Here is a 24,260-nt window from a genome sequence, read left to right on the forward strand (position 1 = left end):
GCCCCAGGCGTGGAGCAGCGCCCCCCTGGGGGATGAGTAACCCTTGGCTGCAAGCGGGCGCAGCCAGGCGGGAGCGTGCCAAGTCCTGAGATGCCGGAACGCGCCCTGAGCGTCTGGGGTCGTGCCCGAGGGCCGGGAGGGGCGCGGGGCGGATAAAAGGGCCGCGCGGCGCCGGGGCCGCTTTCTCCGCGCGGTGCCTGCAGAGCTTCGCTCCTCGCCGGCGGGCAGGCGGCCCGGCAGCACCTGAGCGGCGACCCGGGCGCGGGGCCGACCGAGTCGGGGCGCCCGGCCCCTGTCGGGGTCCATCGACGGCAGGAGCGCGGGCCGGGCCATGGCGGGGCTGGAAAGCGCGCCGGCGGCCAGGCCGAGCCTGACCTCCATCTCGTCGGGGGAGCTGCGCAGCCTGTGGACGTGCGACTGCGAGCTGGCCCTGCTGCCCCTGGCCCAGCTGCTGCGCCTGCAGCCCGGCGCCTTCCAGCTGCGCGGCGACCAGCTGGTGGTCCCGGGCCCCGCGGAGCCTGCGGCCACGCGCGGGGGCTTCAACGTCTTCAGCGACGGCCTCGTGCGCCTCGACGGACAGCTCTACCGCCTCAGCAGCTACATCAGGAGGTGGGTGGGCCCGCCCGCCCCCTGGTCCCCGCCGAGGCCTTCACCCCGCTGCCCATCCCAGTCCTCTGGCCTCACTTCCTGAGATCCAGCCTGGATCGCCTCCTTCATCACATTTTCAGATTTTTCTCATTGCTAACGTCACTCGGAGGTGCAAAGCTCCCCCAATTCCCCCGCCCCGCTCCGCCCCCGGCCCTGGCTTTCTCTGCCCTTGGCACTGACGTTCTGCAACTGTCCAAGCTGCCCCGGGAGGGCATTAGGGCAGGCGCTTGAGGGAGAGTAGGGTGGGAAGTGCGCGAACTGGTGGATGATTCTTCCTTCCGGCTCCTTAACTGGATCAAATGAGCTCAAATTGGGGGCACACCCTTTGGGGATGTTTGCTAAGCAGAGACTCACACCCTGGCTTTAGACTGGGGGGGAAGGGAAGGGGAGAGGATGTTCTCTTCTGTGCCCTCGGAGCTTTATCTAGTGAGGAGGCCCGGGGAGAAGCGTGCAGAAGTTTAAAGTTTCCCATCTTTGGCCTCAGTGAGTTTTCAAAAAATAAATCAATTAACGGTGGCTGAGAAGGGACCAAAGACCTGTGAAGTCCAGCCCAGGGCCGTGTGGGCTGTCGAGTGGGCAGTTCAGTTCTGGGAAATGAGAGGGATCGAGTGTGGCTTCCAGGATCCGGGGACGGAGCTTGGGCCAAACCGAACCTGATGGAGGGTCATAGGATGCTTAACTGTGGTGGCCAAAGTGCCTGAAGCGCTTCCTAGCAGACTGGAAGCCAGCAGGGATGTAGTCTATCGGAAGCAGGCTTTGATGGGGTAAAGGAGGAGGGAGCTTCACGCTGCATTCTGCGCCCCTTGCTACCAGAGGTCACCCTGTGCCTCCAGAGGTCACGGTGGGGGGGCGGGCGGGTGGTGGTGCTTATGTTTGTGTTGCAGAGCTGAGTGCTGGGAAGCGGGCAGTGCAGTCTCGAGGTTGGTTCAGAGGTGGGGAAGCTGGCCAGCTATTAAGATAGAAAGCCTTAGCTCCGGGGAAAGACAAGGGCCGGGGTCACCCTGTGGGTGGGACCGAGCCAAGAGGGGGAAGCAAACAAAATGAGATGTTTAAAATACCTTCTTCAAAGCTGCTGGGGAAAACCTTGCTTTTCCACACAAAGATACTAAGGGCTTTGAGGGCCTGAAAAACCATTCCCCAGCAAGAATTTCTCCCTTTCTTAGTGAATCGAAAATTCCAAGCCATAAGCAGGGGACGGTGGGAGGAACTGAGTTAGAAATAAGATTTGCAGAGATTTTAAAAGAAGATAACCGTTGTATTAACAGAGTATGAAAAATTAAAATGTCCAGAATTAATTGAAGCTATAGGTTAGGCTTTGACAGAGTCAGCTCTCCCAGTCTCAGCAAACAATGCTGCAAAGCTTACAATGGTTTTGAAGTCTGGTTGTTCAACTCTTGCTTTGAACACCTCCTCCCCGAAGGAACAGCAGTGTTCCCCTGGCAGTTTAGAGTCCAGAATAAACAATGACCACAGACCAGGGTGCAAACCGGAATCAGCAAATACAAGGTTCTCGTTGTCTAAGCGATCGTGTGAAGGCTTTTGTACCCTGGGAGTACCAAGGCACCCCTGAGAATAATCGGGGAGGTGGAAGGAACAACCTGTCTTCCTCTCCGGGGACACACTGTGCCAGCGCAGCAGCCTCTTCTACCTGGGCGTACAGTCCTGGAGGACGATAGGGAGGGAACCTGGTCTGAATGGAGAGAGCCTTCTAGAAAGAGGGGGAAGACGGCCGTGGACAGCAGTGAGAGGTTTTGCTCTCATGCATCAGGAGTGGGGTGCATAGCTGAATACAGATGTCTGAAGTGGCCGCTCCTCAAATTGACACAGATTTACCCAGTTGTCTTTGGTCTGGAGATAGCATACAACTTCCTCTCTCAAAAAGCAGTACTTCATTTCTCTTTTCCTCTCTTCCGCCCTTCCTTCCTCTCTCTCTCTCTCCCTCCCTTCCTTCCTTCAATAAGCTCTAGCCAGTTTAGCTGAAGAAGAATTTTACACGGTTTCCTTTTTACCAGTCAGCTCTGGCACACTTCTAAAGATCCCAGAACCACGTGGCTCAGGGACAGCCCCTTGCATACTCTAGTATTTCTTTCAGGCTCTGCCCAGTTCAGTGTCATCGCCCCTGTGGTCCTGGACACCAGTTTTGGCCGACGTGGCATATTTCCTCGAGGTCAGGCAGTTCCTGGCGAGGATGGCCAGTTTTGCTTTGCCTTCCTAGTCTATCATCTTCAGAGTCACCTTGTACTCCACCATGCACTTTCCACTTTTTATAACACCCTGGGGCCTAGAGTTGATGGACTCCAGTGGCGTTTTTGTCTTCTTTGTGGCCCGTATTCCTGCCTTAGGTGTATGGTCCCCAACCAAGAGCAGCTGCCGAGATGGCTGGAGAGTAAGAAACACAGGGTGATGATTCTTAATCATTTTGGACCATCAAGCTTTTGAGAATCGTAGGTAGACCTTCTTCCCAGAGGGGTTGAGTTACGCCTAATGTTGCTGACCATGCAGGTAGTTTATGAGATGCTTGGATCCAGGTGAAGAACCCTTCCTCTTTACTTAGTTTTTTTGGTTTTCCTTTAATCATTCAACAAATATTTTGGTGTGGGATAAGCCCACAGCATAAGCAGGATTTCTTTTCGTGGCCTCAGAAGTGTGTGCTGTGACTTTCACAAGGTCCTTTCCCAGAGAACCCCGAGAGGCTAAGAGCTACTGACGCTGACATTCATATAATTCACGTGCTCAGAGAGTAAGAGGAGATTTCAGTGGTTCTACGTGCTCTGGTTTGTTTTGTAATACTGGAACATTTTCCTAAATATGTACCTGCTAAATAAGCCTCAGGAAAACTAGGGTGGTGGGAAGGTCTAGTGATGGCACCCAGTCCTGAGAGCCTGCTTTAAAATTCTTTGTCCTCCTGTCGGGGATTTATGGCGAGATCTCTATTGCTATTTTTTTTCTTTCAAGCTCAGGATTCCCACCCATGTTACAAACGAAACTTGCTCAGGGTTCCAGGTGCAAATTACCATTAACTGCCCCCCCCACCACACACCCTTACCTCTTTTTCCTATAACGCAGCCTTTTAGTGGGATGTAATGGCAAACATTTGACAAAGAGGAGCTCTACTTCCCTGTTTTCAGTGGTCCTCTAGCATGAAAGAGGCTGCTTGGGTAATAAAAATAAGAACAATGATAGTGGTGGCCGCTAATGCTTACTTGAGTACCAGCAATGAGCGCAAAGTATCTCACAGCTATCTCACAAAAGCTGACAAAGTCGGCACCATTGTTTCCCTTTTTTACAGATGAGAAAATTAGGACTCAGAGAGATTAAATAATTTCCCTGGGTGAGATGCTGGTGAGCTGTGGGACCGGGGCCTCTCCACAGCGTTTAGCTAACCATGCAGCCCACCCTGTCAGCAAACTGCCTCGAACCTGGAATAATTCTGGCTTCCTATAGACCGCAGCAGCTTTCTTATAGATTTCCGGAACTTCAAATTAATAACTGGAATGACGTCAGCCAGTACACATCTTATATAATCAGCCTAAAAGAGAAAGTAAGTCCAGTGGTTTGAAGGAAGCCACTAAAAGCAGTGCTGTGACCTGCTTCTGCCCAGATCTGACCAGCTGTTAGCTGGGTGACAGTCACACCTACCTCGAGATCAGCTGCCTGGGGCAGGGGACACAGGGGAGGAGAGTCAGGGTTGGATCATACTTAGATTTTCACTGGGGGGAGGTGCTTGGGCTCTGTCTGTGGCCCAGGCCACCTCTCAGAAACATCCCTGTATGCAGCCCGGCCACCCTTGCTGTTGCCCTCCGCAAGCTCCCGACCTGTCCTCTGCTTTGGTCCTCATGTCTGAGTCTTGGATTTGTTGACCTGCCCAGGACAGCAGCCCCTAAACAGGACTCATAGTGATATTGATGAATTATAATCTCTCACGTGTTGAGCTATTTTTACGGGATTCAATTCGGAGTAAGTGTGGACAAGCATGAACACCAGGACCAGGCTGCCTTGGTTTGAGTCCTACTTCTGCTGCTTACTAGCTGAGTGACTTGGGAAAGTTACTTAATCTCTGTGACTCAGGCTTCTCAGCTGTAAAATGGGAATAATATCGCCAACAACCTTATAGGGTTGTTGTTCGCAATTAAAATGTATGAAGTTCTCAAAACAGTCATTGGTACCTATTCATCATGGGACAAATGTCAGCTTACGTACCTCCCAAGCAACCCCAACACCAAGTGCTTCACACACACTATTTAGTCTTTCAGCCACCTCATGGGGTACCTCTTATCAGCCAGATTTTTTTTTTTTTTGGTACGCGGGCCTCTCACTGCTGTGGCCTCCCCCGCCGCGGAGCACAGGCTCCGGACGCACAGGCTCAGCGGCCATGGCCCACGGGCCCAGCCGCTCCGCGGCATGCGGGATGCTCCCGGACCGGGGCACGAACCCGCGTCCCCCGCACCGGCAGGCGGACTCCCAACCACTGCGCCACCAGGGAAGCCCTATCAGCCAGATTTTACAGGTGAGGAAATGCATCTCAACAAGGTTAAGAAACTTGCTGAACTCACAGAGACAGGAATCAAACACAAATCGGGTGATTCAAAACAAAGGGCACTAGACTTTGCTACCTTCTCCCTCCTGAGGCTCTTGCTTTGCCCTTTCAGCTACACTCCGATCCTTGCAAATGCCTGTCTGTGGGCCTGGATGCCTCCACTTGCAGTCCACAAGGCTTAGCTAAACCAAGACTCCCCCCGGGGTCCCCATCTCCCTCCTGCTTCTGCCCTCCCATTGGCAGTCTGTTTGGCCCGACGGAACAATCCCTCCTCTGTTCCTGTCCCAGCTCAGTAAGTGGCTCTAGCTCCAAGCCCCTTGGCTTTGCTCCTTCTTATTTACGTTACTAGGACATGGCCCTGTGGATGCCTGAGCGCAGAGAACTGTGCATCCTTCTGGCATGTGTGTGTTTGAATGATTAACTCGTTTGTAAGCCTCTGAAAAACAGGGACCGTGGCTTAGATCAGTGCTTCTTAAACTTTAAATAAGTTTTTGCAGGTCTCCTTAGGCTCTTGTGAAAATACAGATTTTCGAGCAAATACATTTGGAGAGGGACCCAGGATTCTGCAGGTTTGCAAGCTCCCCCGTGATGCCAGTACTGTTGGTCCAACGATCAGACTTGAAGCAACAAGGCCTTAGATGTGTATCATTTCATATTGAAATGATACATTTTCTTAGCTGTCTCCCCAATAGACTATATGCTTCTGGAAAGTGGGACTGTTTCCTTCTTCGTTTTGTGTCCCCGGTGCCCAGCACATAGTAGGTGCTCAGTAAATGTTTCTTGCACGAAGGAATGAATGAATGAATGAACACGTGTATCGTTAATTAGAGTTACAGATGTTAGAGTGATAAATCTGAAATGTTTGCTTATTTAACAAACAGTTGGGGCAGAAGAAGGAGGTGAGGGAGTGAACAGAAGGAATTGTTTAAGTGTGTAGGGAAGGCTTTGCATAAAACTAACAAGTTAACACTGGAAAGAATGTCCCTGTAAGCTTTTGCTTATAGTCACAGCAAAGGACTGTGGAAGCTGTTAGCAATTTCTGGCCCTTTTCCACAAGGACTATTCCAATATATTTCTCTTTTTATCTGCTCCTTCCTCCATACTTTAAAAAATGAACACACACACACACACACACACACACACACATGAGATGGGAGCCGTGTGTTTGAATTCCTATTTGTCTTTGAGCATTCAATTATCAGGGGCCAGGGAAATTTGGAGCAGCTTTTCAAATCATGCTAAAGATGATGTAAAATTTGAAGAAAACTCTGGAGAAGGGTTGGCATCTTAGAGGGTGGGTGACCTTTCAGCTACTCCTGATTTGCTAGAAGCAAAAATTCAATGTTCTGTCTTGGTCCCATCTTTCAGGTGTTGCCTTCGTTAAGCTGCTCCCTCTAGCCTTCCAAACTGAAAAGATGAGGAAAGAAATTGGAGCAAGGAAAGAGAAACCCTTACTTATTTTTTAGATATTCATATAGTCCTCCTTTCCTGGTCACTCAAATGAACACAGGCCTGGTTGTGTGTCAGAAGCTTACAGAACTTCATGCTAAGGCCAGCAGAGTTGGCCAGAATTAAAGACACTAATAATGTTTGTTGAGCATCTACTATGGGCCCAAGTACATATGTCTATGTTACTGGCACTGCGTTACATCATCAAATGGAAGGCAATACCATTATATCCCTTTTACAGATGAGGGAATGGGTTCAGTGGGTTAAGTAACTCACTGAAGGTCATAATGAGTTGTGGCTCTGGGACTGAGTTCACACAGCCAGTCAATTAGGACATGAATTAAATCTTATTTCGAATCACTATGCTTTCTATCACATTGTTCTGCCTTTCAATCTTTGGATTAAAGCCAGGTGTAGAAAGTTCCAGCCTAGCAGCATTTTGGGGCCAGGATAAAAGCAATGAAGAAATGAGAGTTTAAAGGAACTATCTTAAACTGTTTGCTTCTCATCCCTAATGAAAACTTCAGCGAATAGAATAAATATCTCGGACACAGAAGCTATATTTGCATGAGTAATTCATAAATATGCATGATTGAAGATGAGCTAACTGGTCCCTAAGGTCGTCTTGAAACAAAACTGGTGGTTGAATGTCAGGTACTTAAAGACCTGTGAGATTTAGCAACTAGGTCCTCAATCTTTGTATTTTAGTGACTTACATATCCAAATTTCATACCAGTGAATTCCAAAGGGATGCTCACATGTATTTATTCCACTGCAATTTTGAGGTGTTTAACGATTGGACAGTAACTGGGAGGCTGGGGATGGATGAATTAAGGAAGTGGTTCTTATTTGTGACCTGGTTTAAACAGAGAGTTAAGTAGGGATCTTGCCACAATCTCTTGTCTGTAAATTGTGTTATCAGAGCTCTCGAGTGAGCAGCCTTTTCCCACATCTGTGGTACAGTGATAACTGGCGATGCTCTGTGATGATGTTTACAGCCCTGTTAAGATCCTAAGAGTGCCTCTAAATCATCAAAGGAAGATTAAGTTATGTCGGGCATAGTCTTATGATTCAGGATATCTTATTAAATTCAGACTCCAAAAGAGGTGACTCATGGATAGGTTATGCATTAAACTCAATATGTAACTCTCCAGAAGATGCCCCCTTTCCCCTCCCCCGCCCAGTCTCCCCTCTTTGATCCGGCCAAATAACAGCTCTTTGAGCCCTACAGCAGTCAAAAAAGTCTTCCAGAGAATTTGGTGGAAAACTGATGATTTTTCCAACCAGTGATCGTTGCCAAGTTGAGATTTTTATCTTCCTCCTGCCAGTGATGCCTCCAATGAGATGTCAGTCGACTTTGTCGGCAGAGGCAAGTACTGCACTGCCATTTGGGTCATCAGAATAGTATTCAAAACTGCAGATTTTCTGGGTGTCCTACACACACGCACGCACCATGTCCATGCCCTAGAGAGTGACAGTCAGACCGTGGATATTGAGAGAGCAGAGCAATCGCTTTGAGGGAAATATTAAGTGCTTAAATGACTATAAATTAACTCCATGATACACAAGGTGGGAGAACGTGAAAATTGCTTTGGATGGATCACAGGTGGTACCCGACTCCCAGCCAGCATCGTGCATCTATCTCTTTGATGTTTAGTCCAATCAGGCTTGCCCTTCTTTTGCTAAAGGCTCTTCTTCCTGCTTTCTCCCCCTGCCCCTCCCCACACCCCCCGGCAACCACAGGCCTCACGGGCCGGCCTCTCCTGTACCACTGCCCAGGTCTCTCTGCCCACCTGGGCCAGGTCCTTGGCAGCTGAATAGATGGATGGTGGAAGGGTGGGGCGTACAAAGGGTCCCTGTACTGCCGCACTGCTACCCCATCCCCACTTCCTGGACCCTGAGCTCCTCAGATGTGCAAGGCACGTGTCAGCACACCATCGGTGCTTAGTGAACGCTGCTGAATGAATGAGAGTGAGTGAACCCAGCAAATCATGGTTCCCTTTCTCCTTCCTTCTCCGTCGCTTCCTTTCTCCAGTACCTTTTGGCAGTTGGTCAGTTGGGACAAAGAACAGGAAACTTCTCCCTCTGCTGATGTGGGACACAGTGCCGCTCCCGCCAGGTGCCCCTTTACCCCATCCTCACTGTGCACTGCTCTGCCCAGAGGAGGATGGGGGTAGGGGAGGCACGGAGGGAGAACCCTAGGAAATCCCTGGTCTGCGTCTGCATTATCATACCAGTCCACGCCACTGCGAACCCCCTTCTCCATTCCCACCCTCCTCTCCCCTCGCGCCCACACCCCTGAACAGCGACACCTGCACCCACTCTCTTTCCCCGGGTGCACCAGCCCGTGTGCCCCTCCCCACCGCAGGACCAGCCCCCTAACTACCCACGTGCCCCGGGTTGGGAGATGGACGCTACATTAAAAGCCTAGTGAAATAGAAGGCAGGAAGCATTTTAGATGCTCCATCGGGGGTCAGGTTTTAAAAGCTCTCAAAATCAGATCTGACAATCCAAGAAAAAAGGATAATGACACAGATTTCTAAGAAACCAAGCTGGAGGCAGACAGTGGAAGCTGTTTTTTCCTGACTCGGGGGGTGGATATTCTCCCACTGCTCTTGATCCAGGCCTGGGTCCCCGTCTCGTGCTCCGGCCCCTCTAAGTGGGCTGTGGGGAGAGGACAATGGGGGAGGAGGCTGAGGGGACTTTGCGGCCAGAGCTCTCTGCTGCGGGCGCTCCCCAGGGCTGGTATTTTCATGTCAGGCTCTGGAAGGACAAGAAGCCGGAAAGAAACGGAGGAGCCGTCTCTGCAGGGGACTAGATGTCAGAAGCCAACATGCGGCCCTTTAGCAAAAGCAGCCCATTCAGTCCATGCAGACCTCACAGTAGTGCCAGTCAGTGGGGAAGCCGCTGTATCTTGAAGAGGGACTGGGGTATCCGCATCCTCCAGCATGCTGGATGCCACTCAGCCTGCCCGTGTCCACGCCGCTTCTGAGCTTGGGTTTGGTTAGAAAATTAGCGTTCTTCTTGAAGGAAGCCAATTTGCACTTGCATCTGTCTTTTTTAAAATCAACAGTGCAGGTAGAGACACAGAAAGGCTGCTTGGAAAATGTGCAGAGCAGGGAGACAAAGCTGACATATTGGAGGACAGAGTCAAAAAGCACAAAGATCTTCCTGGGCTGGAATAATGAACTAACACCAAGGAGGCTAAATGTAACAGGGCCCTGGGCAGAAATCCAACATTAGTTTTGTTTTTTGTTTTTTTTAACTTGCACAAGCTCATGATCAGGGAGATGTGAATTGGTTCATATGAATATTGGTTGATTGTCTAATCAATGGAGCCGCCTGGGTTTATCCTGGGATTAGAGAAGGAAAGGAAAATTTCAGACCCACCAGTTAGGATGACTATACTGGAGAAGACCCAGAAAATTCCACTTACTGAATATAATTCATTCTCAACCCAGAGAGACATAGGGCTCCTGTAGCTTCAAATGAACGCTTACAGCCCAAAGATAGACGGTACTAGTCATCATCTGGTACAGGCTGCCCTTGAGAGCCAGGTATTGGTGCCAGGCACCCCCAGGACCAGGGCCACCTTTAGTTTGCATGCTGATTAGGGGAGGGGATTTATTTATTTGGTACAAGATATGGTTGCCTCCCGAAGGACACTTTAGGGGACTTCCCTCAGAGGGTCTGAGGATGTAGTAGGCACCTGTCCAGTACGTCCCCTTCCTGACCTCGATGGGAAGGTACATCGCACTTGTAATCATCTCTTCTTTTTTCATAGATATGTGGAACTGACCAACTACTGCGATTATAAAGACTACCGGGAAACTATATTGAGCAAACCAATGCTATTCTTTATTAATGTACAGACCAAAAAGGACTCCTCGAAAGGTAGGTTTGTAAATGTTTGGATTTGGTTCTGCCTTGCTGGGTTGTGGACTGTAGCCTGCTGATGAGGTAGAAGTTGGGCGTGGAGAAAGCAGGGCAGATGTCAGCTTGTGCAAGGCTGGAAGCCTGGTGTGTGAGGCCATCAGCACAGCACAAGCCTGCAGAGCAAACCTCTAAGTGATCCTACGGCAGAAGCCATCTGTCTCTGAATCTTGTTTCATACTTCCTGTCTAAGCAGGAAGTGATCTCTGAGCCTGCAGGGGTTGCAAAAATGACCAGAGTGATGAAGATGATGATATATAATATTGCCTACCATGTATCAAGCACTTCTGTGAGGCATGTGCTAATGTGAATAATTGGTCAACAGCCCAGTAGGGCATATCATCCAAAGGAGAACATTTTTGAGCATGAAAGCAGGAACTGTAATAAGTATGCTGGGATAAAGGTATAAACTAGAACTGACTCAGGCATAACTAGGATGCCTGGCCATCCTGCCTATGTGGTACTTATCCCATCCCCATTTTATAGATGGGAAAAGTAAGGTAAAGAAAATAAACGCTTATGTAGATGCTTTTATGTTTCATGCTCTGGCCTTCGAATTTCAATTTTAGAGATATCTCTTTATTGTTTCTTCGGAAATCAGACTGATAACAACTATATTAACTCAAATTCCGATACGAAAATATCTCAATTTTCCCTTCTCCCTCCCGCTCAGTGATACATGGGGAAAGTCATGGGCATAAGTGCTGTAATAGCAGTAGCATTTCTTATACTTACTTCTAAATAACGTTCTTCAAATGAGACCAAGAGAGTAAGAATTGATCTACAAATTCCAAATAGACTTCCTCAGACATGCCCTTCCTCATTCAGATTCGTTGGACCTGATTCTCTGCTCGTCTCATTCAGAGTCATTCAGATTCCCTTCTCACTTCATAATTCAAAGTCACAATGTCCTTCTTGGCAGGAGGGGCCGGGAACAGATCACACTGTAACAAGCAATGCTCGGTAGAGCATCTGAGCCCCTGATGCTATTTGGCTTGCTGGTGACCAGAAAGCTGAGAATTCTCTAAGAATGTAATGCACAGATGTATCCAGTATACCTCCCGCATTGATCTCTCAGGAGGGTTCTTAAGAAAGAATAAGAGACCTCTCCATTTTAACATTGTAATGAACATACAGGGAGTGGTATAAGGAAATATTTGTGGGTGACCTTGAAAAGATTCACAGTTATATAATGCTTGTGGAAGGAGGTAGAGAAACCCAGTCCTCATTGGCTGTGAGGAAAGCCGTGAAATGAAGAGATTCTGTGACACAAAGCTTAAGATGGTCAAGTTTAAATTATGAAAATTTTGATTAGGGCAACACGTCCAGCCCTGCTGCTATCCTAAACTTGTACTTTTGTGCAAATTTAGAAGCAGCCACCATTAACTCAAGACAATTTACTGATCCTTCCCAGAAGTTTGTCATAATAAATGTACAAGTAGACAATGTGGAAGCGATTGGCATCCTCTAGAATTGTGCAGTGCACAGCCTGCCCAACCTGCACAACGGTGGATGGAGGGTGGCGGCCTTAAGTATCTAATGAGCCCAAAGGTCTTGGTTTAGTTTATGTGAAAGTTAATTCAAGGTATCAAATAGCTGGCTTGCTTTACTTGCTTATTTATATATTTTCTCAAAGAGGAAATAAGGTAGTTTCTATCTAAAGTGCCCCAAAAAATAATCTGGGGGAAAGGAAAACAGGGGAAGGAAAAAGAAGATGGATAAGGTTAGTGCAAAGGTTAGTTCAAAATGTATTCCCCAAGGACGTAACACTTGCTATTGGTGGACCACAGGTTTGATGCTCAAAGCCCGTGTAGGATGTTCAGTTCCCCAAATCACATGATGGCTGGTCCATGGCCTTTAAACAAAGGGTGGCATTCTATGTTATGGGTCTTCCTAGAAAAAGTGCTTGAGTAATGAAGGACATGGAGCTTGATTCCGGGGGCTGGAAAAGTTAAGAGGTTGTTGGTTCGCAGTATTTAAAATTTCCTAGGGAGTAAACAACCACCCCTTTGCTTAGATTAGATAGAACTGGACAGAATTGGATTTAAACCAAACCAAACCGATCAAATAAAGAACAAAAAACAACTGCCAGGACACAGACATGGCATTATTTAAACAATGGGAGGGACATTTCCGCTGGGCTTGTGCTGGGCTGGGACGTGGAGGAGAACCAATCTCAGATTACCTTGGTCCTTAGAACTCTAGACTAGCCCTTTGCAGACTGAAAGCCAGGTCTCTGGGGGAGGACAGGGAATGATGAGGGAGGGGGAAGGCAGGGGGAAGCGTCCTTCCCTGGACTGATTTTCTGCTTTGTAAGTGAGGAAATGTGGGTGAGAGCCAAGCTGCTGTTTATCCAGCAAGGCAGTGACACGAAAACCAGCCATCTCCAGTTTTCACTTTGGCTCCCATGCTGGCTGCACACAGAGGAGACTCAGTGCTTATCTGTGATAATTATGGACTGGAACTTTCGATTTCTGAGGCAAGAGTGACAAAGTGCAGCCTGGGGGGGAGCTGATTTTCTAACCTGCGTTGACAATATCCTGGAGCTTCCTCACGCCTGCAAATTTCTTGGAAACATTTCTAGAAACCTGGTTAGGCTTTGCAGTGAGGGAGCAGCAAGGGAGCTTATAAATTAATAAAATCTCCAAATATGGTGGGAATCACTGCTTTGTCAGATACTAAGAAGTACACATGCACCCTTGTTTTTTGACTTCTACTTCCTAATTTCTAGAAAGAACGTATGCGTTTCTTGTGAACACCAGGCACCCCAAGATAAGAAGACAGATAGAGCAGGGGATGGACATGGTCATTTCCTCAGTGATTGGAGAAAGCTACTGGCTTCAGGTGAGGTTGGCTTGTGTGAATCCAGGGCTGCCAACACACAGAAGAGGGTCTGGGCGTTTCAGGCCAGGACTGAGTCCCTAGAGCTTAACTCTAACTTAAATGAATCCAGACACAGACCTTTTCGATTGCTTCATTATCACTACCAGTAAAATGAACTTAGTTTCTAGCAGCTTCTTAGAAATAGGTTAAGAATAAATATAAATTTGACCAAGCAGTTCACGGTCTTTACACGGATTTTGATGCAAATGCAAAGATTTGTTTTAAAAAAATAAAGGCAACTGACTGAGGGCAGACACCAAAACCAATAGGAACTATGAACCTGCAGCCCGCGAAAAGGAGACCCTAAACACAGTAAGTTAAGCAAAATGAGAAGACAGAGAAACACACAGCAGATGGAGCAGCAAGGAAGGAGCAACACACCAGACCAAACAAATGAAGAGGAAATAGGCAGTCTACCTGAAAAAGAATTCGGAGTAATGATAGTAAAGATGATCCAAAATCTTGGAAATGGAATGGAGGAAATACAAGAAACGTTTAACAAGGACCTAGAAGAACTAAAGAGCAAACAAACAATGATGAACAACACAATAAATGAAATTAAAAATTCTCTAGAAGGGATCAATAGCAGAATAACTGAGGCAGAAGAACGGATAACTGACCAGGAAGATAAATAGTGGAAATAACTACTGCAGAGCAGAATAAAGAAAGAAGAATGAAAAGAATTGAGGACAGTCTCAGAGACCTCTGGGAAAACATTAAACGCACCAACATTCGAATTATAGGGGTCCCAGAAGAAGAAGAGAAAAAGAAAGGGACTGAGAAAATATTTGAAGAGATTATAGTTGAAAACTTCCCTAATATGGGAAAGGAAATAGTCAAGTCCAGGAAGTGCAGAGAGTCCCATACAGGATAAATCCAAGGAGACACACTCCAAGACACATATTAATCAAACTATCAAAAATTAAATACAAAGAAAACATATTAAAAGCAGCAAGGGAAAAACAACAAATAACTTACAAGGGAATCCCCATAAGGTTAATAGTTGATCTTTCAGCAGAAACTCTGCAAGCCAGAAGGGACTGGCAGGAGATACTTAAAATGATGAAAGGGAAAAACGTAAAACCAAGATTCCTCTACCCAGCAAGGATCTCATTCAGATTTGACGGAGAAATTAAAACCTTTACAGACAAGCAAAAACTACTAGAATTCAGCAACACCAAACCAGCTTTACAACAAATGCTACAGGAACTTCTCTAGGCAGGAAACACAAGAGAAGGAAAAGACCTACAATAACAAACCCAAAACAATTAAGAAAATGGGAATAGGAACATACGTATTGATTACTATCTTAAATGTAAATGGATTAAATGCTCCAACCAAAAGACATAGACTGGCTGAATGGATACAAAAACAAGACCCGTATATATGCTGTCTACAAGAGACCCACTTCAGACCTAGGGACACATACAGACTGAAAGTGAGGGGATGGAAAAAGATATTCCATGCAAATGGAAATCAAAAGAAAGCTGGAGTAGCAATTCTCATATCAGACAAAATAGACTTTAAAATAAAGACTATTACGAGAGACAAAGAAGGACACTACATAATGAACAAGGGATCAATCCAAGAAGATGAAATAACAATTCTAAATATTTATGCACCCAACATAGGAACACCTCAATACACAAGGCAAATGCTAACAGCCGTAATACTGACAGTAACACAATCCTAGTAGGGGACTTTAACACTCCACTTTCACCAATGGACAGATCATCCAAGATGAAAATAAATAAGGAAACACAAGCTTTAAATGATACATTAAACAAGATGTACTTAATTGATATTTATCGGACATTCCATCCAAAAACAATAGAATACCCTTTCTTCTCAAGTGCTCAAGGAACATTCTCCAGGATAGATCATGTCTTGGGTCACAAATCAAGCTTTGGTAAATTTAAGAAAATTGAAATCACATCAAGTATCTTTTCTGACCACAACACTATGAGACTAGATATCAATTACAGGAAAACAATCTGTAAAAAATGCAAACACATGGAGGGTAAACAATACACTACTAAATAACCAAGAGATCACTGAAGAAATCAAAGAGGAAATCAAAAAATACCTAGAGCCAAATGACAATGAAAACACGATGACCCCAAACCTATGGGATGCAGCAAAAGCAGTTCTAAGAGGGAAGTTTATAGCAATAGACTCCTACCTCAGGGAACAAGAAACATCTCAAATAAACAACCTAACCTTACACCTAAAGCAATTAGAGAAAGAAGAACAAATAAAACCCAGAGTTAGCAAAAGGAAGGAAATCTGAAAAATCAGATCAGAAATAAATGAAAAAGAAATGACGGAAACAGTAGCAAAGATCAGTAAAACTAAAAGCTGGTTCTTTGAGAAGATAAAATTGATAAACCATTAGCCAGACTCATCAACAGAAAAAGGGAGAAGACTCAAATCAATAGAATTTGAAATGAAAAAGGAGAAGTAACAACTGGCACTGCAGAAATACAAAGATCATGAGAGATTACTGCAAGCAACTCTATGCCAATAAAATGGACAACCTGGAAGAAATGGACAAATTCTTAGAAAGGTACAACCTTCTGAGACTGAACCAGGAAGAAATCGAAAAAATAAACAGACCAACCACAAGCACTGAAATTGAGACTGTGATGAAAAATCTTCCAACAAACAAAAGCCCAGGACCAGATGGCTTCACAGGTGAATTCTATCAAACATTTAGAGAAGAGCTAACACCTGTCCTTCTCAAACTCTTCCAAAATATAGCAGAGGGAGGAACACTCCTAAACTCATTCTAGGAGGCCACCATCACCCTCATACCAAAACCAGACAAAGATGTCACAAAGAAAACTACAGACCAATATCCCTGAGGAACATAGATGCAAAAATGCTCAACAAAATACGAGCAAACAGAATCCAACAGCACATTAAAAGGAGAATACACCATGATCAAGTGGAGTTTATCCCAGAAATGCAAGGATTCTTCAACATACGCAAATCAATCAATGTGATAAACCATATTAACAAATTGAAGGAGAAAAACCATATGATCACCTCAATAGATGCAGAAAAAGCTTTCAACAAAATTCAACACCCGTTTATGATAAAAACCCTCCAGAAAGTAATCATAGAGGGAAGCTACCTCAACATAATAAAGCCCATGTATGACAAACCCACAGCCAACATCATTTGCAGTGGTGAAAAACTGAACCCAGTTTCTCTAAGATCAGGAATAAGACAAGGTTGTCCACTCTCACCACTATTATTCAACATAGTTTTGAAAGTTTGAGCCAGAGCGATGAGAGAAGAAAAAGAAATAAAAGGAACACAAATTGAAAAAGAAGAAGTAAAGCTGTCACTGTTGGCAGATGACATGATACTATACATAGAGAATCCTAAAGAAGCTACCAGAAGACTACAGCTAATCAATGAATTTGGTAAAGTAGCAGTATACAGAATTAATGCACAGAAATCTCTTGCATTCCTAAACACTAATGATGAAAACTCTGAAAGAGAAATTAAGGAAATAGTCTCATTTACCATTGCAACAGAAAGAATAAAATACCTAGGAATAAGCCTACCTAAGGAGACAAAAGACCTGTATGCAGAAAACTATAAGACACTGATGAAAGAAATTAAAGGTGATATAAACAGATAGAGAGAAATACCATGTTCTTGGATTGGAAGAATCAACATTGTGAAAATGACTATACTACCCAAAGCAATCTACAGATTCAATTCAATCTGTATCCAGCTACCAATGGCAGTTTTCACAGAACTACAACAAAAAATTTCACAATGTGTATGGAAACATAAAAGACCCCGAAAAAAAAAAAGACCACGAATAGCCAGAGCAATCTTGAGAAAGAAAAATGGAGTTGAAGGAATCAGGCTCCCTGACTTCAGACTATACTACAAATCTACAGTAATCAAGACAGTATAGTACTGGCACAAAAACAGAAATATAGATCAATGGAACAGGATAGAAAGCCCAGAGATAAACCCATGCACATATGGTCACCTTATTTATTTTTTATAGCCCTGTTGCTCGCACATGCGAAAGCAACTTCATTGACTGGACTTTTTTTCTTTTTTTTTTTTTGCGGTATGCAGGCCTCTCTCTGTTGTGGCCTCTCCTGCTATGGAGCACAGGCTCCGGACGCACAGGCTTAGTGGCCATGGCTCACGGGCCCAGCCACTCTGCAGCATGTGGGATCTTCCTGGACCGGGGAACGAACCTGTGTCCACTGCATCGGCAGGCGGACTCTCAACCACTGCGCCACCAGGGAAGCCCCCTGGTCACCTTATTTTTGATAAAGGAGGCAAGAATATACAATGGAGAAAAGACAGCCTCTTCAATAAGTGGTGCTGAGAAAACTGGACAGGTACATGTAAAAGAATGAAATTAGAACACTCCCTAACACCATACACGAAAATAAACTCCAAATGGATTAAAGACCCAAATGTAAGGCCAGACACTATAAAACTCTAAGGGGAAAACATAAGCAGAACACTCTATGACATAAATCACAGCAAGATCCTTTTTGACCCAGCTCCTTGAGAAATGGAAATAAAAACAAAAATAAACAAATGGGACCTAATGAAACTTAAAATCTTTTGCACAGCAAAGGAAACCATAAACAAGACCAAAAGACAACCCTCAGAATGGGAGAAAATATTTGCAAATAAAGCAACTGACAAAGGATTAATCCCCAGAATTTACAAGGAGCTCATGCAGCTCAGTATCAAAAAAACAACCCAATCCAAAAATGGGCAAAAGACCTAAATAGACATTTCTCCAAAGAAGATATACAGATTGCCAATAAACACATGAAAGGATGCTCAACATCACTAATCATTAGAGAAGTGCAGATCAAAACTACAAAGAGGTATCACCTCACACCAGTCAGAATGGCCATCATCAAAAAATCTACAAACAATAAATGCTGGGGAGGGTGTGGAGAAAAGGGAACCCTCCTGCACTGTTGGTGAGAATGTAAATTGATACATTCACTATGGAGAACAGTATGGAGTTTCCTTAAAAAACTAAAAATAGAACTACCATATGACCCAGCAGTCCCACTACTGGGCATATACCCTGAGAAAACCGTAATTCAAAAAGAGTCATGTACCAAAATGTTCGTTGCAGCTCTATTTACAATAGCCAGGACATGGAAGCAACCTAAGTGTCCATCGACAGATGAATGGATAAAGAAGATGTGGCACATATATGCAATGGAATATTACTCAGCCATAGAAAGAAACAAAATTGAGTTATTTGTAGTGAGGTGGATGGCCCTAGAGTCTGTCATACAAGTGAAGTAAGTCAGAAAGAGAAAAACAAATACAGTATGCTAACACATATATATGGAATCTAAAAAAAAAAAAAAAAAAGGTTCTGCAGAACCTAGGGACAGGATAGGAATAAAGACGCAGACGGAGAGAACGGACTTGAGGACACGGGGAGGGGGAAGGGTAAGCTGGGATGAAGTGAGAGAGTGGCATGGACTTATTATATATACACTACCAAACGTAAAATAGATAGCTAATGGGAAGCAGCCGCATAGCACAGGGAGATCAGCTCTGTGCTTTGTGACCACCTAGAGGGGTGGGATAGGGAGGGAGGGAGGGAGACGCAAGACAGAGGAGATATGGGGATGTATGTATATGTATAGCTGATTCACTCTGTTGTACAGCAGAAACTAACACACCATTGTAAAGCAACTATACCCCAATTAAAAAAAAATCTATACCTTCTTGTTTGGAAAAAAAGTATGTCAGAAAGGAAGAGAAATAAGGGGTGTGATATTTTGGACATTTGGACAGTTGTTAATTCTATAATATAATTCTATGATATAAGCTGTAATACAACATTATCATTATATCACTGAAATTAATCAAATGCTTCGCTCTCTTTCAGTTTGATTTTCAAGAGGCAGTAAAGAATTTTCTCCCTCCAGGAAACAAGGTGGTTAATGGAGAAAATTTGAGCTTTGCGTATGAATTCAAAGCTGACGCATTATTTGATTTCTTCTATTGGTTTGGGCTCAGCAATTCCACTGTAAAAGTGAATGGAAAAGTTCTGAATTTGTCAAGTACAAGTCCAGAAAAGAAGGAGACCATTAAATTATTTCTGGAAAAAATGAGTGAACCTTTAATCCGAAGGAGCAGTTTCTCTGACCGAAAATTCAGTGTAACTTCCAGAGGTATGTTAAAAATTCTCAAGTACCCGAGGAACGTAGTTAAATTAAAGGGTAGAATAATATCATGGGGGAGAAGAATCAATTAATGGAAAAGGTAAGGCTTCTTGGTAAAGGGGAAATATAATATCCCATATTTCAGAAACTAGGAAGTGAGAAACATTTACTACCAAAAAGAAATATAGTAAACTAACACAACATTGTAAATCAATTACACGTCAATAAAAATTAAAAAAAAAAAAGAAATATAGTGACTTTTCCTTTTAGGCTCCTTTAAGTTTTCTGACATAACAGTTTTACAGCGCAGCATACCCAGGAAATAATTTTAAAATATATTATTAATGTAAATACACGTTAATGCTCATTGAAATATTATTAACAATAATTTAACTATAGAAGAATGCTGCTTTCCTGATTTGCATATTCAGGGCAACAGAATGTTAAGGAAAAGTGTTGGCTGAGGGGGGAAGACACATGGTCGAGATATCCATCTTTATAAATATTTGGAAGGGTTCTGCAGGGTTTCTAAGACAACAAAAGAATATCTCTTAAGACTGCTTCACTGAACAGACCGCAGGTCACACCTGGTGCGTTCTAGATTTTACATCCAGGGTCTCCTTCCCAGGACTTGGGGAGACTTTTCAGTCCGATGTGGCTAAGGCAGTGATATCAGTCAAGTCATCTGGATCTGTCTTCTGCTGAGCCTGCTGTCTGTCCCAGGCTAGTCTGTGCTGGAAGGCAACTTCCCTGAACCAGGACTTTTGCTGCTCATTGCAAACAAACAAACAAAGAAAAACAAGCAAAAGACAACAACAAAACACCAGTCTCTACGAACCTGTCGTTTTCAAAAAATTAAAAAAAAAAAAATTACAGAGGCTTCATTAGTTGCATTTAATGACAATTGCTTTCTTCCAATGTTTCTAGCGAAAATGCTTACTCCTAGCTATTTCTTATCCTGGAAAGTAGCTTCCCTCTGTCTCTGTCTGTCTCTGTCTCTCCCTCCTTCCCTCCCTCCCTCCTGCCTTTCCCCCTCCTCCTTCTCTCTCCCTCTTTGTTGCTTTGCTTTCTCAGTCTGGGTGCTTCTTACAAAGATGCCTTTGTTCTCTGCTCCATTGCTGCCATGGTGGGGGGGGGAGGGGAAGTTATATGCTCATCCTTTTGGGGGAAGATTACCTTGCCTGGTTGTGGCCATCCCAGATGCCAGGTCCTTCCTGGGACACCCCCCAGCCCACCCACTGGCCACAGCAGCCTGAGCAGGGTTTTTCTGTTTCTCCATCGCTCACCCACTGTCCTTTATGCTGCCCGGGTGTTCACTGGCATCCTGGGGGGACTGAGGGGCATGTGAAGTTGGGCAGTGCTTCCTTGCAAGTTTACTCCAAGCCGGCCCTGGGGCCACTTCTACTTCAGAGCAGTGGGGAAGGATTCTTCAAGGCCCCCCTGAGTCGTCATTATGCACTGCAGGTGACCCAACCGCCATGCATCAGCCACTCAGCAGGCAGCTCCGCTGGCTCAGCCCTGGTGATCACTTAGCCTGGCTTCATCTCCTTCTCGAGAACAGACCTTTGTCCTAGGCATCTTTTCCCCACCTGTGGGCCTTTTGTCATCAAGTGAGAAAGGGTACCTGTAACTCCAGCCCATGGAGAAGCAAGTGACAATCCACATCCTCCTGGTGAACAGAAAGCAACACGTTTCTGTCAGCTTTTTGAGTTTTTCTGAGGAAGCCAGGATTCCCTATTCATTATTGAAATGGTTACGTTGGATGCTGCATGGGCCTTAGGTACTGTTGGATTTGGGTTTTAGTTTTCCAGAGATGGTAATAATGCAAGCCCTGTTTACTTTTCTCAGGTTCACTAGATGAAGTTTTTAACTGCAGTCTGTCACCCAGATCATCTCTGATGGAGCCTCTTTTGGCAGAATTGCCATTTCCATGTGTTCTGGAATCTGAAGAGACACCCAACCCATTTATCTGATTGGATTGGACATTTTGCAGCTCCTCCTACACCCCAGGCCTGTGCCAGAACCCAAGGCTGAGGGGATCCAAGAGAGATGGGAGGCGGGTACCTCTGCCCTCTGCTCCTACAGAGACCCCACCTTTCCATTTTTTTTTTCTTTTTTTTTTGCTGTACGCGGGCCTCTCACTGCTGTGGCCTATCCCGTTGCGGAGCACAGGCTCCAGACGCGCAGACTCAGCGGCTATGGCTCACGGGCCCAGCCGCTCCGCGGCATGTGGGATCTTCCCAGACCGGGGCACGATCCCGCGTCCCCTGCATCGGCAGGTGGACTCTCAACCACTGCGCCACCAGGGAAGCCCCTCTCCTTTCCATTTTTGTGGGTGATGCTTTGGCAGGGCTGATGAAGCTGTCTTCAGGATGGGAGGGCTTTGGCCCCATGGCCTGGGCGGTTCCTCTCCTTTTAACACTTCTCCAAAGAGGCAGAGGGAGTGGCAGAGTCCTGCCACCCTGAATATTTCGCTTATACCCTGGCGTCCTGGGAGCTCCCTGGGTAGCCTTTGTGGGAGCCATCTGACCTGGGTTTTGCCCTGTGATGCTTCATAAATCTGGGTTTAGCCCTCTGCTTGTCTGAACCCAAACCCAGCAAGCATGGGGTTAGCAGTGCCATTCTCTTGCAAACCTTGCTGAGCAAAAAGCCCAGGACATCCTTCATCAGAAGGCAAGTATGTTTTTCATCCTGCCCATAGGATGAAACCTTAGGAGAAACATTCACGGTGAGGCTCGCGGGAGGATTGGCCAGGTTGATAAGGCGGTAACCCTGCCACCCGCTGCCTGAAATTTGAACTCCCTTGACCTCCCTCTTAACAAAGTGGCCCATGTAGAAAGAGGCCAGGTGTTGTGATACCAAACATGACAGGAGAAGGATAATGTATGCGGCATTGTCCTCTCTGTTAAAAGCACATTATGTCAGTTGGGTATTTCATAAGCTTTTAGCAATCCTTACACTAAAAGCAGAATAGAAGAAAGCTATACCATTACCATAATACATTGTTACAGCAATACGTTTTTCATCTCATAGCTACAGTGGAGTTCTTCCAAAAGAAACAAAAAATCATCCTATTTACATCCTAAAAACCTGCATGAATGAGTTGCTACACAGGCTTATAATGAGAAAGATTTCTGGGTCCTGAGTATAATTTTTCTGTCCTTTTAAAAAATATTCCTGTATTATACATTATGATAGCACTACTGATTGTCCTTTCATTTATATTTGAAATGGTATGTACTATATTTGTGCAATTAAATTTTTCCTTAACATTCAGCATCGAATTGAGTAAATTTGTGACCAAGTATGTGTGATCTTTCCGTCACACTCTGCAGGTGGTATGTTGGCCTTGTAACTTATTACAGTAAGAATTGTGGTTTTACAGCTACTTTATCAAGAGCCTTCTTTGAAGAATAGGTCTATGAAGTATTTGGAGAAAAAGAATTGATACTGATGTTTCAGAAAACGGGAATGTTCCTTAATAACAGAAGATGATAAACATTTGTTATTCACTCTGCAAAATGAAGAGTATTAACAAAAAAGTAAGCTATACACCAGAACAAACAAACCTTAGGTGAATATCCAATGGTATCTGCTTCCTAAAGGAAACAGAAACTCTATTCACAAAAATTGACAAAGTCCATTTATTGAAAATAGTTGAATTCAGGAAAACCTTTGGTAATCGCTCCAGAAATGGACTAAAGATCTGGAAGTTTTCTTTTTTAAATTTATTATTTTATTTATTTATTGTTTTGGGCTACGTTGGGTCTTCGTTGCTGCCCGCGGGCTTTCTCTAGTTGCGGCGAGCGGGGTCTACTGTTCGTTTTCGTGCGCGGGCTTCTCATTGCCGTGGCTTCTCTTGTTGCGGAGCACAGGCTCTAGGCACGCGGGCTTCAGTAGTTGTGGCTCGCGAGCTTCAGTAGTTGTGGCTCATGGGCTCTAGAGCGCAGGTTCAGTAGTTGTGGCGCACGGGCTTAGTTGCTCCGCGGCACGTGGGATCTTCCTGGACCAGGGCTGAAACCCGTGTCCGCCCCTGGAAGGTTTCTTTTATCATTAAAAATTGTTTTCAGTCAACTCATAGCCAAATGCATTTACTTAATTCGATATTCACTTACCAAAGTTTTATGACTGCCTCCAAGGAAATATACAGTGTGCTAATGTATATTTCATTAGCAAATGTCACAAAGAATTGATACTGGGAAATCTATAAAATGGGTGAAAAGTCTATTGGGACAGATCTTCCTGGGTCAAAGTGACCTCAGTCTGGATGTATATTTGCCCTAATTCAGACATCTTAAACAGTTTAAGATCAGTAGGAATGTATAGGACAAGAATGGCCTAAGCAATCATTCATTCCATTCATTCATTTATTTCTCACATATGATTGAGTGCCTACTGTGTGCAGTGCACTGGAGCTGGTATATAAAGGCGCCTAAAACATGGCCCCTGCTCTCAAGGAACATCCAGTCTTGTAAAAGACAGATGTACAGCTAGTAAGAACAATAAAATCAGTGCTACGGGAGAGATTCAAAAAGGAGAGCGTCTAAAATGCTTATGATCCAGTTTTGGAGATAAAATTACTGACGTGTAACTGTAAAATTTAGTTTTAAAAGAAACAT

General features: G+C 45.0%; 1 protein-coding gene across 1 annotated transcript; it reads left to right on the plus strand.

Moving 5' to 3' along the window:
- The first annotated feature begins 331 nt into the window (after nucleotides 1-331).
- Nucleotides 332-21,614, plus strand: MEDAG (mesenteric estrogen dependent adipogenesis). The gene is made up of 5 exons (XM_065896274.1): nucleotides 332-609; nucleotides 10,419-10,528; nucleotides 13,299-13,411; nucleotides 19,365-19,650; nucleotides 21,490-21,614. The coding sequence occupies exons 1-5, from the start codon at nucleotides 332-334 to the stop codon at nucleotides 21,612-21,614; spliced, it is 912 nt and encodes a 303-aa protein (XP_065752346.1).
- The last annotated feature ends 2,646 nt before the right edge of the window (nucleotides 21,615-24,260 follow it).

This window comes from Phocoena phocoena, chromosome 18, assembly GCF_963924675.1.
Source record: "Phocoena phocoena chromosome 18, mPhoPho1.1, whole genome shotgun sequence".
NCBI classification, from domain to species: Eukaryota; Metazoa; Chordata; class Mammalia; order Artiodactyla; family Phocoenidae; genus Phocoena; species Phocoena phocoena.

Coding starts and splice junctions, on each gene's coding strand:
- MEDAG (XM_065896274.1), top strand. CDS start 332: ATGGCGGGGCTGGAAAGCGCGCCGGCGGCCAGGCCGAGCCTGACCTCC. Junction 610..10,418: donor CTCAGCAGCTACATCAGGAG/GTGGGTGGGCCC, acceptor CTTTTTTCATAG/ATATGTGGAACTGACCAACT. Junction 13,412..19,364: donor GAGAAAGCTACTGGCTTCAG/GTGAGGTTGGCT, acceptor GCTCTCTTTCAG/TTTGATTTTCAAGAGGCAGT.